This window comes from Tachysurus fulvidraco, chromosome 1, assembly GCF_022655615.1.
Source record: "Tachysurus fulvidraco isolate hzauxx_2018 chromosome 1, HZAU_PFXX_2.0, whole genome shotgun sequence".
Taxonomy (NCBI): Eukaryota; Metazoa; Chordata; class Actinopteri; order Siluriformes; family Bagridae; genus Tachysurus; species Tachysurus fulvidraco.
In genome coordinates, this window is record NC_062518.1 from 10,411,801 (window position 1) to 10,427,968 (window position 16,168).

Genomic DNA, 16,168 nt, shown 5'->3' on the forward strand with positions numbered 1-16,168 from the left:
AACAAAAAATTTACATCTACACATAGATATAATTGAAATCATAAGAGATACACTTTGATGTGTATCAGGGTCTCTGGAGAACACAATCAAACAGATGTATGTTGTTTAGAATTATTTTGTCCATAAATAAATAGCAATACACTAAGCTTAATAATTAAATAATGTGTGTTGAGGTGGTTGTGAACAAGAGCTTGTCATGAATAATATGTGAGAAATCTGCACCTGTCCAGTCCTTCATTACTTATGTTAATTTTCATTAATGTTTATAATGATAGCTGACAGTGAGGGGGGGTCTCACCATCAGTGGGATGGGGAAGTGGTGCAGTCTGGGTGGGGGATGGTAGTGGGATAGATGAGGGTGCAAATGCCCTGAAGGATATGGAGCTACAGTCACACCAGCCTCGATGCCCAGCTCCCTGAAAAAACATGCAGACATTCAGCAACATAAGATTTAAAACACCTATTTAAGACACGAAGATGCAGGAAGATGCCAATATCCGTGTTTTGTTTTGTTCCCCAAAATGTAACATTAATATCCAGAGGATCAAAACATTCAGCAGAAGACCACATTAGGTTCCACATCTGCCAGCCAAGAACAAGTAACTGTGGCAGTCATGGGCAGTTAGATTGGGTCTCCTCCTATGCCCCCTTTCCACCAGAAATATCCGGGTGCTGGTTTGAAGTTGGTTCCACTGGCGAGCCTTCTAAGAACCGGTTTGCCTTTCCACGGCCTATGCCAGAAAGAACCGGGTGCTGGTTCAGAGCTAGCGCTAGTGCTGGTTCAAAGTTGGTTCCACTGGCGAACCTTCTAAGAACCGGTTTGCCTTTCCACCGGCTAGAGAGCCATCACAGCGCCGAGTGTGACGTCACTGTATACGTGTCACGTGTCCCAGCAACGTTAGCGCAGCAGCGGCAAACACAAACACATCACCAATGGCAGATGTTGCTTTACTGTTAAAGCTCATGGCTTTGCAAGCCTACATTGGCATCCAAACTCGGCGAATAAAACGTGTACATGCAGCTCCATGTAATCTGTATAAACGGAGGTTGTAATCGAGAAAGTACATAACGTTATTTTATCATTAACACAGAAAAAATTTTTGCCTTAGCATGTAACTACCTACTATCATGTGTGCTGATAATGTATCATATCGCGGTAAAGTAAAAATGTATTAAACATTAGTATACTTAAGGTACATTATCAAATGCGCTAACAGTAGCCCCGCCCCCAGCTCCTGACGCAAGCGGTTCTTAAGTCTAGACCAGCAACGTTTTGGTGCTACTTAAGAACCACTTTTCCTGGTTCGGAGCCGGTGCTTTGGCGGACGAAACAGAAAGAACTGGTTCTAAATTAGGCTCTGGCTCCGAACCAGCACTCGAACTGCCTCGGTGGAAAAGGGGCACTAGACAAAAGTGAAACTTAATGTGGATATCTGCTGTTATAAACCATCCAACTGGAGGCTAGATTTTTTTGTACAGTTGTTTCTATTAAAGTGGACAGTGGGTGAATATACCAATAATGGAATCATATGCAGTTCATTCAAAAAGCACAGCAAAGTGACGCTTATCTTACCATGTGGTTCTCTGGTCAGTTTGGCGTGGGTGTGAGGACATAGTCTGGGGGACATGAATATGGTGTCCATGACCGTAGTTGGGGTGCATTCTGTGAGGGTGAGGGGGTGGTCTTTCATGTGCTCGGCTGTAGGCAAGAAAGCTACACGTTAAAATTGCTTTTTTGACGGTTTAGCGTTATGAAAATCCAACAACAATTCAAACAGAATTTATGCTTCTATTACACACAAGTTAAATATATAAGCCAATATTTTATTCACAGTAGACCATAACTCATTAAACAGAGGATATTTACACTTTTATCCACTTAATGAGCACATTTCTAATTTGATGTATTTTACAGGTCTGTAACATGATTAGCTAGAAAAGGGATTTCCTAGAGAGGCAGACTTTCTCAGAAGTAAAGGTAGGCAGAGGCTCTACAATATGCAAAAGAGTACGTAAAAAGATTGTAGTGAAGGATTTTGTGTCTAGTTCTTTCCTGCATAAGCAATGCCTGATGTTCCTGTGACCCACCTGTGGTTAACATAATGGCCTATCTGTAAAACAATAAACTGATCAATACACAGGATGGCCCTCCTGTCCTGTCCATTGTAAGTTCAAGGTCCCAACCGTATCTGTTTATAGTTTGAAGGCCATTTGTTACTAGGTATAAAGTCTGATCACACAGACGGCAGTGTTAAGTTCCAGAAGACTGCTATGCTACATGGAAATCTTCAATAAACACTTCTCCCCTGAACGAGGACCAGCTTACTTTTTTTTGTATGTATTAGAAGCATTCTTGTACGTTGGTGAGCCACCCAACGACGGTACAGCCAAATTCAAGGAAAATCTAAATTTGGTGAGCCAGCCAGGAGAGACATAAGAGAACTCACCAAAAAAACTGGAACAAGAAGTGAACAGAAGAATCTTTGAAATTCTACAACCTCAACTAAAGATCAACCAACTGAGTCCATGTTCAGAATTCTTTGAATCATTTTGACTTTGTCCCAAAGATCCTCATTTGGTGAGTGAAACTTATCAGCTCTCTCAAAGAACCTTGTTTTTCAAAAGAAGCAGACCAATGTTCATAGTGTAGCATTGTTGATTAACCTCTCTCTTAGTGTCTGTAGAAATTGTTAGACAATTTGGGCCGCTCATTTAGAGACTGTAGAAGCTATAGCTTGGTCCTTTCTCATGGTGTCTGTAGGACTTGTTAAAGAAACAATTTGGTGTGTTCATCTTGAGCAGCTGTTGAAATAGTTTGTTACTGAAATTGCTGCAAGAATTTAGGATTCTTGACTGGATGCTAAATCAGTAGACACTGTTTGGTTAGGAAATAAAGGTTCTAACAAGGTTAGAAAAACAGTGGCCTAGAGCCAAAATTAAGGAACTGTAAGTTAATTGGCCTTCCATTAAAAGAGATGAAAAGATTTTAAGTGTATATCTAAAGTAAATAAAATTTTCTAAGCAGGATTCCATGGAAAACTATTTGCATTTGAAAAGGAACTATAAAAACCTTAGTTGCCTTAAATGTTTCTTTAACCTTAGAGCATATCTACTTTAATGCCATGGCTGAGTTTTCTCATAGTAAAAGTGATAACCCTGCACTGAAACCAACAAAACAGAGACTTTTAACTGAACCTCCTAATGTAACAATTGACCAGATGATGGAAAACCTGAATGAATACCTGGACAAAAGGCTTATGGTAAGACGTAGTGTTTTAGGGCAAACCTTAGGACAGATGGATGGTCTGTGATTGTAGGCAAACAAATTCGACAACACCTGCACAAGTGCATGACGGACAAACTACAGCATGAGATTAATGAAGAAAAAGCAAAGGTTCATGCTTTAATTGAATTGCTACAAAGTGAAAAAAAAAGGATAGAGACTGCTGGATGAGGACAACAGGTTGATGACTGTGCTATCTAAACAGGGATCAATCAACTGCTCTGAAAGGCAAACCTGGCCTATAACACCTAGCAGCAAGAATATACAAGGGTCAGTGTATCCATTCAAAGAGCTCAGAAATGTAGAGTAACTACAAAACCATTACCCGATGGGAGAAACTGACTATTATTCTACAGGTAGCCATGATGACAGTAAGCAAGAATCATTCACATATGCTAGTCACAAAGGACAATTCAAATGCTTGGCTCGCTCCTGTGATTGTTTAAAAAAAAAAAAAGGGTCAAGAAATATGTACTTGCAGATTATGCCAACCAGCTATACCAGAACAAATTGACAAGTGGTCAAAGGACCTATCAGATGCATACAAACAACCACAAAACATTTGGAAAATCCTGCAGAAAATTTACACCTTACATCCACTAGATGGAGCAATGATTCTCAACATAAACTTGAGGGACAGTGACCAAAAAAGGCTAACGTCGAAACAAGGGTTGGTGAGTCCCAAGAGAACGTTGAGGCAGTATCGGAAACTGGGAAGACCTTTTTGTTTATACTGAAACCTGCAGAGATTAACTAGATAAAAATAAATTCCTGCATTCAGATGACAGGAGAAAGTGTTGTGGATTATGAGGAGTGTTTCAGACAAATTTGGTTGGAACATGCCAAGATCCCAACAAGGATACCAGTATGCCTTTAAAGACTGCATTTGTTAATGGGTTAAAACTGGAAATCTCAAAATCTCTTAAAAATCAAATATGATGACTGGGACAGCATTTGAACAGCTTTTAATCAAATTATTAATTTGTCTGTAAAGATTGAAATGATACAGGATGTCAAAGTCAGAGTTTTGCAATCTGGATCCTCAAGGTACAGAAAGAATGATCAGCAGGAGCTCTGGCGTAACCAGTATGACAAGGAAGATGTAAATATTGCAACAAATAGGGACATTGGTTTTGAGAGTGCAAAAAAAGGCTGAGAGATTAAAACGCAGGTAATGATGACATGGATAAAAGATTCCAGATGCTCACCCAGGAACAAAAACGTTCTCTACTCAATGTAGTTGAGCTGCAGGAAAACTAAGTAACCCCTCTCTGCAACACCTGCTCGCAGCAGTTCATCAAAGAGATGATGGATGTTATGCATGTGCTAAAATAAATGTTTTTATTGGATACTGGCGCTAAGTTATCTGTCATACCTACATCACTAATTAACAAAATCAAGTTTCCATGACTCAGGAGCACATCACCGCAAATGGAGCATGGGGGAGATATCATTATGACACCTACAGAAAATGATGAAGACAATCACAAGTGTGAAGAGATTGTCACCGCTCATAAAATAGACCAGCATGTCAAATAAACACCACTGCATAATCCTGACCTGGTCCTATTCAGAGATGGACCTTCACCTGTGAGCTGGAAGAAAAAACAGCTGGGTGGGCTGTGACATCAGACACAGAGGTTTTGTTGAAAAGGTCGATGCCACCAGGTACATCAGCCCAACAAGCAAAACTTAAGGCTCTGATGAAAGCATGCAAATTAGCCTGAGATATAACAGCAAACATATACGCAGACTCTATATATTGGTTTGGAGTTGTTCATGATTTTGGACAGTTGTGGAGTCAGAGAGTCTGAAGGCAAAATCGCACACAAAAGGCAAAACAGCTGAAGCCAAAGGCAATGCCTTCACAGACTCTGCTGCTAAACAAGCTAGAGAAGAAATGTGTTTGGAGAAAGCAGCATTAAGACCACTGGAAAAAGAGACACAAACTATTTCAGATATCAAACAACTGAGTAATTCACCAAGAGAAGAAATATGGTCATCATGATGATAACTGTTGCTCCTAAATATCTTCTTCCCTAACTAGCTATACAGATTCACTCACTAGGCCACATAGGTGATGACAAAATGATTTGCAGGTTCAATCAGGTGTGGTGGAAGTTTCACACACAAGTACAAGCACTTCTTTCCTTATCTTTTGCATTAAAAAAAACAAAAACAAAAAAATACAACCTTTTGACACTTTTTCATTGTAACTTTGAACAAATGTTTTAATCTCATGGTATCTTAAGTATGTAACCTAGTGAGCCAGCATTAATGTATTCAATGTTAGAGATTTAAGCACTTATGTATGTCGCTCTGGAAAAGGGCGTCTGCCAAATGCTGTAAATGTAAATGTAAGTACGGCATGCGACTAAAAACTGGAATAATCCAGGAGCCAGAATCAAAACTCCAGCTGTGGGAACACCAACTCCACCTGGTCCATTCAGACATCTTCAGATGGACTACATAACATTGCCTAAATGTGTGAGACTCCAAGACCTGCTTGTAATAATAGACACATTTTCAAAATGGGTGGACACAATCCCAACAAAAGATGCCACTGCAACACACACTGCCAAAATACTGGTGAAGAACATAATTCCACAGTGGGGTCTACCAGACACAGAGTCAGACCAAGGAACCCACTTTACAGCTGCCGTATGCAAAGAGGTATGTAGAATGTTCAACATTCAATGGTCATTACACTGCCCTTACAGACCAAAAGTGTCAGGACAAACAGAGCGGACAAACAGGATCATAAAAGAACGCTTATCAAAACTTCACCAGGAAGGAATGTGCTGGCCTGAGGCCCTATCTACAGTGCTCTGCAGTATTCAAGCAACTCACAAGGAACCTGGACTAAGCCCTTTTGAGATCATCACATGCCGTCCCATGTCTCTACCTGGCACCATTGATTTAAGAAAAGCTGATACGCACTTGACGTCTGACAGCCTTGTCCAATACTGTGAAAGACTTGGTCTTGCAGTACAGAGTGCTGAGAAGCAAGTTCATGATGCATGGGAGCCACCCCCAGAGGGGGGGCACAGTATTGTCCCTGGACAATGGATAATGGTTCATAAACCTCAGTGATTGGTATGAAGGTCAATTTCAAGTTTGTTTGATCACTAATTCAGCAATTAAAGTATATGGAAAGGACAAGTGGACTCCATGGCAAATTAGCTAATCTACCTAGAGATGAGGGATATGCGGCAGTAGTGTTTATCAGAGTCCAGATATCCCAGGACTAAAGTTTTTAGTCTTTACATTGTAGCCTGAGGATGAAAATTACACCATCACTTATAAATAGTGTAAAGTCCTGCCAAAAAAAGGGGACAGTAATAACGGTTTCATTAATGGCTTCATTAATGGCTTAACGGTTTCATTAATGGTCATAAACGGTTTTGGGTGACAACAAAAACATTTACATGCAGCTGGTTTTATATACATTGTTTTTCTTCATTTTATTTATGTGCATTTAACATTCTTGTTAGAAATCACGGACCCCGTTTTCTCCAGGCTAGAGGTGGGTGACCTCCAGTGTTCGGTTCAAAAGCCAGCATCTCTGATGGTATGGAGTGCGCAAGTGCATACATTATGAGCAGCTTGCATGTTTTGGAAGGCACTGAATGCTGAAAGGTATATAAAGCTTTTGGAACAACATATGCTACCTCCAGACAACGTCTATTTCAGGGAAGGCCTTGTGTATTTTAGCAGGACAATTCAAAACCACATACTGCAGCTATTACAACAGCTTTGTCGTAGAAGAGTCCGTGTGCTGAACTGGCCTGTCCCCAGTCCAGATATTTCACCTATAGAGAACATTTGGCACCTCATTAAACTAAAAATACATCAAAGACAACCACAAAGTCTTCAGCAGCTGGAAACCTAGATCAGGGAAGAATGGGACCAAATTCCAACACCAAAACTCCAGAAACTCATAACCATGATGCCAGACATCTTAAAACTGTTTTGAAAAAAGGATGAGACGCTACACCGTAATAAACATGATTCCGTCCCAACTATTTTGAGACCATCAAATTTGCAATGAGCTCAGTTTGTTGATAATAGTGTAAAATTTCTTCATTTTAACATTTATGTTGTTATCTATGTTCTATTGTGAATAAAATATTGGCTCATCACTTTAAAGTCTTTTTGTTTGAATTTTATTCAAAAAAAAAGAAGGAAAAAAAAAAAAAAAACGCCCAACATTTCCGGGAAATTCAGGTTGTAAGTAAAAGTCCAGCATCACTCACGTGGGGTGCTGCATCATTCTCCTCCTCTGAGCCTCCATTCTCTGCAGAAGGTCATGCTGGTGGAGCCTCTGCACAGCATTGGGGGCCAACACAGGCAGGTGGTGCTGCAGTGCCTGGTGCTCGGGGGCCAGGTGCTGTGGCAGGGGTGCAGCAGAACCTGGGAGGTGGTGGGTGGGGAGAGAGGGAGCAGGGGCAGTAGGCACAGTGTGACCTGGCCCATGAGAGGGTAATTGGGTATGGTAGGGGAGCACGGGGTGAGGAATGACGTATTCACTTTGAGGAGGTGGCTGAGGAGGGGGAGGGGGGTTACTGTGAGAGTGGGGACATGAGGAGGAGGACTGATGGTGTAAAGAACGTGCTAGAGAACCATCTGCAAGGACAGAACACAAGATATTCACAATATGAATTTGAAATTTGAATATATACATTTTTTAATTCAGAACATCTAGCTTACTCCAAAAGATATAGTCTAAGCAGGTAGAAGTCTTGGATACATATTAAAGAAACATATTAAAGGTTCTTTGTAGTAATCACAAAAAATAATAATAATAATTAAGCACTAAAGAGGTTGGTTGCAGTCTTCCTGAGCTGCATTTGTGGGATGAAGAGTCTGAATTCTTACTGCTGCTGCTGCATGCATGAGCAAACATGAGAGAAAAGAACTTGCCAAATATAAAGATGAAAGCAGAAATGAATATGACTGATAAAAAGGAGAGAGAGAGAGAGAGAGAGAGAGAGAGAGAGAGAGAGAGAGAGAGAGAGAGAGAGAGAGGAACATGGATACAGGTAAAGAGTGAATGAGAAGGCAGGTGCTGTAATGTGCAGCTATTATCCCTCTAAACACAGGCCCACCAGGGAGGCAGCAAACTCATTCATATTCTACATGCCTCTATTCTAAGGAGAAGGAGCAATTAAAAATGACTGCTGGCCACATTCTACCTGCAGCAATTAACACATTAAACACCAGGTGCTTTGCCTAATTACCATCAGCAATGGAATCAGGTACGAGTGCAAATCTCAGCTATTTCTTACCACCCCTTCGAGAAACGTCTACACGCAGAACAGTATCCTGTATACAGTATTCCTGGAAAAGTCATGCTCAATTTGCCTGTACATGTACGTTGCTGCACTGTTCTATTCACTTTTCTGACTAGAAATTCTACCCCAGTACAATAAAATTTAAAACAACACATTTCTGTAACTTACTATAGTCTTTGACTGGATACCATAGATACCACAAGGCCATATATTCTAGAGCAGCTTCATTATTTCAGTGATTTAGTTTGAATACCAATGCTGAAGACTGAAATCTCAAACATCATGAGCCACACTGTGTGTTCAACTGCAAAAGATAACACATTTTCATCCACTGAACGAATGTAGACTGGCACTTACAGGAGGGATGCATGTAGTGCCTGCAGGATGAAAGCTGAGACTGGGGCTGTGGTTGGGCGACCATGGCTGGGCTGAACGTATCCACCACACTAGGCTGGCTTGGACCTGGAGTGGCCTGGGAAACAAAAGCAGGAGGCCGAGAGGTATTGCCTGGACAGCACGGGTCAAAGGCAGAGGTGCTGCTATAACTGCTACTGCTAGAGCCACTGCTACGTACAGCACTGCTACTGAGATCCACAGGAAGGGTCTGCTGGGAAAGAGAGAATGCAAACAAGAGAAAGGAAATGTAAAATTTAGAAATGCAAAGAATACAAAAGAATGAGGTCAACCCAGGTACCAGGTACTAAAGAACCATTAAAAAAAAACATCCAAAATGAATCTAAAATAATACGCTTAAAATCGGATGTTCTGTATCGCTCTATGAGGTGGCCCATATCTAATCCCATTTAATGCTTTGATGTATAAAACATGAGTACACTTCACACAGCTGTCTCCTGTCTGTGCATATCTGAAGAGTGGCTGTGGGCCCCATCATCAAAAGATTCACCATGCTTCACCTAATACATTCCACATGGAAATTATGCCATCTTACTAATCCTGACGGCTCCCTTTTATACATAACAGCCTAAAACTCCCCTTGCATCACTAAACATTGGGCTCTGACAAAGGAGCAACTACACACAAAACCCTCGAAGGGTAGAGGAGCGTTATCAATATGTTTTAACCTGTGGACCAACTGTGATCCACAATGATTCTGACAAAAATAATTAGAACCATGCTTCAAATTAAAAATACTAATTATTTTCCCAAATAGATGAATAAGGATTCAAGTTAATAAGATTTTCAATTAACTGGTTTAGGCTACAAGGCCATGCATTTTCTCTACAACAAAGGACCTTTGACAATTAGCTCCATGTGAATTATTTAGAACTCGGCTGTTTTTCCCAAGTGTGGCTTCAAACAAATGCCACCATGATTGTTTTCCCACAACCGCCCCAAAAATATTACCATGGAGTCTTTATTTTTCATTACAGGAAAAAAAAATCATGAGAACTTTTAATACATTTTCAAAGGGCTTTAATCAAAGGAGAGTAAGCAGTGGGGACATCAACACTGCAGTGTTAACCATCTTCTCATGTGTCCTTCCATCCCTTTTATTGTTATACGTGGGTTACATTCATTACTTATAAAAGGTAATACATGTGAAGAGGTGGTTTTAAGTATAAATAAAGCAGCAGGTCAGGAAACCAAGGGATTCTCTAACTTTACGTTAGTTCAGTACAAAGCAGCAGTGTAGCCGGTACATGTTGGTTCTGGTTTTAGAAGTGTAGGTTGAGAAAAAGCTGTAAAAGGTTTAAAAGCTCGGTTCTAAAGATAGCTTTGCATTGTGATTCTCTTTTTGTGCTCAATTGCTTGTGTTGTAAGCTCCACTCCCAAATGGTTTAGTGTGACAAACTAACACAAAACACCCATATTTCATGCTATAATAAACTGGTAAAACTTTACGTCAAAGCACAGACTGGGATAACTGCTGCCAACAAATCAAACATTTCATCCCGTACATTTGACTTTGGATGCAGTTGCAATGAAAACTCTGAATGTCAGACAGCAGGATAATGTAACATAATGCCTTCATCACATAGTGGCGGAGGCATAACAAAATCACACTTCCTAAATCATGCACACTCACTGCACAGCAAAAAATTGGCTCACAAGCTGTGCTTAGTATGCAAGCAACAAATAAGAGGGTTTAAATATATAGACCCATTGTACCTGGTCGTGGTACTGGGCGCTGGTGCTGACCCCTGCACAGGGAACAGGCATGACACCGGGCCTCTCCAGGGGGCAGCTGGGCTCAGGGAAAGGCAAAGCCGGCGGCACAGTGCCTGCATGGTGATGGTGGTGATGGTGGAAGTGATGTGAGTGGCCATGTGAGTGCTGAGATCCAGGCTGTAGAGGGCCATGCTGCTGTGCCTGTCCAGCCTGCATGCACCCTGAGTGTGAGTGATTCAGGGAGAGGTGTCCAGATGAAGGGCCACTGCAAGGAGAGTGCTGAGGGCAGCATGATGGCAACCTTGGCATTGCAACACCACCACTCTCACCAGATGAACCTCTCCTATTGTCTTCTGTTAAGACATAAAAAAAACACAAAAGACAACAAAATATTACAACAGTGTTCTTTTACTTCTTGTACTTCTAGGCATTTCTTGGGACAGAGGTGTTACCCTGCACAGAGGCAATTCAGTGAAAGAGATATTCTGTGCAGAGTCTGTGTTTTCACACCAACTTGCAACACAGGCACCAATGTGGGAACAACTGGCATAAAGGACACGCCCCCTACTATGTTTTAATACAGGTTCTGGACACTGAAAAAGACCCTCCAAGAGAAAACGCTGCCTAAAATTTAACCTTTAACAAACTTTTCATTTTAAACAATTTTCAATTAAAGCCTAGTTAAAGTCAAGCGAAGCCCAACATGTCTTATTTTACGCACTACACTAAGATGATGATGACACCCCACACAGAAATGAAAGGGTGAAACACTGTCCAGCTTCTCCTCACCTTCTGTAGGAGTGGTGGTGTTGCTGGGCCCTGGGGCTCCACTGTGGACCTCCATCGTGCTGTCTGGGGCCACAACAGGGCAGCTAGTGGAGGGGCCTGGGGCATCCTGGGAAGGCTCTGAGGTAGCGGCAAGGAGGGAGGAAGCAGAGGAGGCGGAGGAGCTGGCAGGCTGCAAGCGCACACTGTCAGAAGTGGTTGGCACGACTGAAAGATCTGAGGAGATACCCAAATACATGTGCACACACACGTGCACAAAATTAGAATATTATGTGGATGTGTGTTTCCAAACTAGATTCCTGCCTTTAAATTGCTAATTTGGATATGAAACTCAGTGTGTGTGTATTTGGAAATAAAAGTGTGCGTGTGTGTGTGTGTGTGTTAGACTTGCATCAGTGGCCAGGGACCCCAGGAGGATTGCTGCTGATTAACATTCCACAATGAGCATTCCATCTGCTTTTCATATTCACAAATTAAGTTCTCCTCCTCAAAAGAAATGCAAATCCGATGCCTTTTTTCACCCCGTGCCCCCCACCCCAACACACACACTTTCAACTAGCAATCAAATATGAGTGCCTGAAAATGATTTTTCTTTTATTAACCTTCATCCTAGGATCATGTGACTAAATAAGACGAGAGACACACACACAGAGAACCCTCTTTTATCCAGAGTGGCAGCTTAATTGGTTTTAAAAGCACAGCTCATTCTGGCTCAGAGAGCACATGCAGCTTGCATAACAGACAGACTTCATTATGCTGCCTGCAAATGAAATTAAGAATATACACAATTACCAACCATGAACATCACAGAAACCTTTGGTTATAGCAAACATTACTTCAGCTGCTGAGGCTATTTATAGTTTATACAAAGATACAGAAAAATATCTATTATCTACTTACTAGTAGCTTACAGTGCAGGGATAGTCATGACTAAAGAACATTCACACAAGTCAGGGAGAGAAGTGCTCATTCAACATTTATACATTACGCCAAACCATATCATAGCCTTTCACTTCATGCAATTGTTGAGTAAGCACAGTTGGGGTAAAGAGAAATGTTTAAAAATGACATTTTCTTTCACTGTATTCTTACCGTCTTCATCCACAGTGAGATCCACTACCTCGCTGGCACTCTGTCTGAGGGGCTGGATGACCGTAGAGAGACGATGGCGTCCTCGGCCCTCCTGAGCCCGACTCTGAGAGCAACTCGGCCCCCAGTGCATTCGGCCATGACCCCCTACTGACCGCGGCCTTGAGCACAAACAGAAAATATCACATTAATTAATGACCAATCATAGTGCAACTAGTTTGGTAGTATAGATGAAATATGGATAATTACATGAATTAAAATAAAACAGCATGATATATTAAGATATATCTCAAATTGCTTTAAAAAGGAAAAAAAAAACACAGAAAAAAAAATTCTCCTTGCATTAGAGATAACATGAAAAAAAAAGGAAAAATAAGAACAATTTGAATACAAATTATTAAAATTAAATTTTTCAACTTCAGGTTTTATGAATTCAGCTGTACCACAGTACTTTTACCTAAATTAACAGACCATATACTGTTGATACATACTAAAGTTTGTTGTGCAATTCTTGCTGCAGGTGGTGATAACACGAGCAACTTATTCGGTCACCTCAACAGAAAACACTTGCTGGAATATCAATAATGAATGCAATTACAGTCGGATTAAAGGCCGTCAACCGGTCAGTGAAACCGTAAAGCCAAAGCGTCAGACTTGAGTCCAAGAGGCATTTGCAATAGGCGAGTGCATATGACAAGAAAAAAAAAGTTGTGGAACAAAATAACAAATGTAATGACAATTCACCTATGCAAAGAAAGAGAAATATTATTGTCCCACTAATACATCATTAAAGTCCTCGTTTTAATCATGACTCTAATCCCTTCTTCCTGGATGGCTGTTTTTGCCATTTCTATTTAGTTTTTAATTAAGTTTATATAATGTAATGCTAGACAAAGACAAACCAGTAATGTACAGAAGACAAACCCAGCTTATTTGTGTCACCTCACAGAACACTGAACGTGCGTTAATGTGGCCAGCATTCTGATTTTGTATAATGTTTATTAATCAGCACAGCCAGGAGCAGTGAGTGTGAACGATGATTCCAGTGTATCTTAATATACCGTCAAAGCAAACACAAAGCAGCCACTGAAAATGGATTTAAATTCCACAGGAACAGAAAAACCTGCTTTAATCCAGAAATAACATGAGGTGTCATGGCAAATGTCCAAAATTCTCACTTAATTGGGATTAATTCTGTAGAGACTGCGAAAATTGGGTAGATGTGCATAGGGACTAAATCCATAGGAATGGCCCAGCAGCACTGGCTGCCATAAAGCAAGGCATGATGGGAAGCAAAGAACAGAGGTGTAACTCAGTAAGGGCTTTGGGGGCTTCATGCTCCCTGTCTAGAGACCTGCAAATCTCCCTGCCTCCCAACCCTCCCACCTAGACCCGTAACCTTAGATTGCATCATTAAAACATCAAAACAAAATGATTACCAACAAGTGCACAGGGCCTCGGGGAGGCGCCATGAGACCACCAGTGTGTGCACGAATGAGATATGTTAAACAGCAGTTGAAACCAGGCTATTAAAACCAGCACAAGTTCTTATTAACACAGCAACATAAATAACTAAGCTGAATTGCAATCCTCAATAACACTAACATTAAAGGTGGGGTCTCCGTTGTTTGAGAAATGCTTTAGAAATATGCGTTGGGCCACCAAACAAAACAAAAACAAAACTATCGTGTAGCCAATGAGCAGAAAGGGGCGTGTCTTGTCAATATGGGCGGAAAGAGTGTTATTAGCAGAAAGCGGTTTTAACATTGACATGGAGGATAAAAACAAAGAAAGAAAGCGAAGAAAGGCTTATGATAAGGCAAGAAGCAGGACCCGTGTTAATATAGGATCCGCTTTCCAGCGCTGGAGAGAACTGAACGCCTTCCGCGTGAAACGAAGATAAACCTTTCACGGTACAACACACAGTACTACAATAACACATTTGTATTACCATAGTATTACTCATTGAGTTCATTTATTGATAGAAAATATACCCTCGGTCAGCTGCCCCACAATAGTTCCGCCATAATACTTGACTGGGTTATACTTGTCTGGTGTATGTGTGGGGCGGGGCTATCAAAAAAGGGGTGGGACCCATTTGGGTTAGGGGCGTGTTTGTTTTGGTGATTTCAAATGTCAACATTGGCTTTCAAACAACGGTGACTCCACCTTTAAACTGGAGTATAGACCTATACTGTGCATGTGTGGCTGAAAGTCAGCTGACAAATCTACTCAACAAACTAAATACAGCACAGAGAGAAACCTCCCCAGGCATTTTGTAATAAAGACAGGCTTCTTCAAAATTCCGAATAAGTTATAATATGCAAAATCGGGAGACAATGCAGGGATAAGAAATCAAACAGAGGAGTGTATACAAAGTATATCGTGAGGTTTTACGGCCACTTAACGTAACGTGAGGTAGAGCATCGTTAGCTAGATACTCAGTAAGACTAGTTATCTGCTCAACACCACTGCAGTGTTGCTAAGATCCCAGCGAAAGGGCACCACCTCCTGGGAGGAGATTCTAATTACCCACAAGTAGGCCTGGGATTATTTTGTAAATACCTGTTTACCACTTTGTTCTTCTGAGACACTGGTGAGAGTGGAAAACTGTAAACACAGGCACTGGGGGAGCTTCCTAGGTGCCAGCGTGGTCGGTACACTACCCCCAATACTTTCTACTGGTTGTTCGTGAATTCTTAAGGTTAAAGTTCACATGAATTAATTACTAGTTAAACACCACAAGCTTGCGCATCTCAGGCACATGTCTGTAACTGTACCTTGCAGGTGAAAGATATGATTTTTATTCACTATCAGGTACAGAAGATTTGTTATATATCTGTTGATGTGTATATAGTCCTTGACCCCATACCAATGAGATCACGTGTTTCATCCTGTAAGAAACTGCTGTTAGATTTTATGATTTGGAAAATGAAAAATGGTAAAACAAATTACCTTCTGCCCTTGACCATCAAGCGCCCTCAGTAACGGTCCTGCTCAATGTGACCCGATTATGACGCAAAAGATGAGGCTATGTACTGTGTCCAGTTGTTAGTAAGTGTTATTCCATAATACTGATGTTTACATACAGGCTTTGATGTATTTGCAATATTTGCAAATGACAAAACCTTATTCTGTCCAAAATAGGCCAGTCAAATCATGTAGAAAATATATTATCCAAGCTCTTATTTCCAGCTTGTTATAGTTAGATATGATTTTAAAAAATGTGTCTAAATTAGTTTTGAATGCAGCAGCAGGTTTTTGCCTCTCTCTAAGCCCTTTTTGCCCTGTAAAAAATAGATCTTCAAACGACAGACATACGTGACTCATCTTGTTGACATCTGACCCCCCACAACCTTAACAAACCAGCCCAGTCCACCTGGTCAACACAGAAAATGGCTGCCATTCTCTGCATTCTCAGGCAAGTCAGGGCAACCGGAAAGAATAAATAAGGCCCCACTCTCTCTAGCTGAAATCCCTGTTCCCAGAAATGCCTTTTCTGAGAATACAGTAAAGCAGCCACAGAGAAAGTGCAAGAAAAGGAGTGGCAACATAGAGCTAGAAAAAGAAAGAGTTCTAAGGGAAA

At 41.0% G+C, this 16,168-nt stretch overlaps 1 protein-coding gene across 2 annotated transcripts in view; it reads right to left on the reverse strand.

Moving 5' to 3' along the window:
• Positions 1-16,168, reverse strand: part of LOC113636677 (E3 ubiquitin-protein ligase Arkadia) — a 42,459-nt gene that overhangs the window by 6,160 nt on the left and 20,131 nt on the right. The window contains exons 4-10 of one of the 2 annotated variants that reach the window (XM_027136916.2): positions 12,586-12,743; positions 11,497-11,709; positions 10,708-11,060; positions 8,935-9,181; positions 7,540-7,909; positions 1,574-1,699; positions 299-416 (exon numbers count right to left, since the gene is read on the reverse strand). In XM_027136916.2, the coding sequence (XP_026992717.1) occupies positions 299-416; positions 1,574-1,699; positions 7,540-7,909; positions 8,935-9,181; positions 10,708-11,060; positions 11,497-11,709; positions 12,586-12,743 (1,585 nt within the window). Of the gene's footprint in view, positions 1-298; positions 417-1,573; positions 1,700-7,539; positions 7,910-8,934; positions 9,185-10,707; positions 11,061-11,496; positions 11,710-12,585; positions 12,744-16,168 lie in introns of both variants that reach the window. The other variant, XM_027136915.2, reaches the window with a different exon arrangement.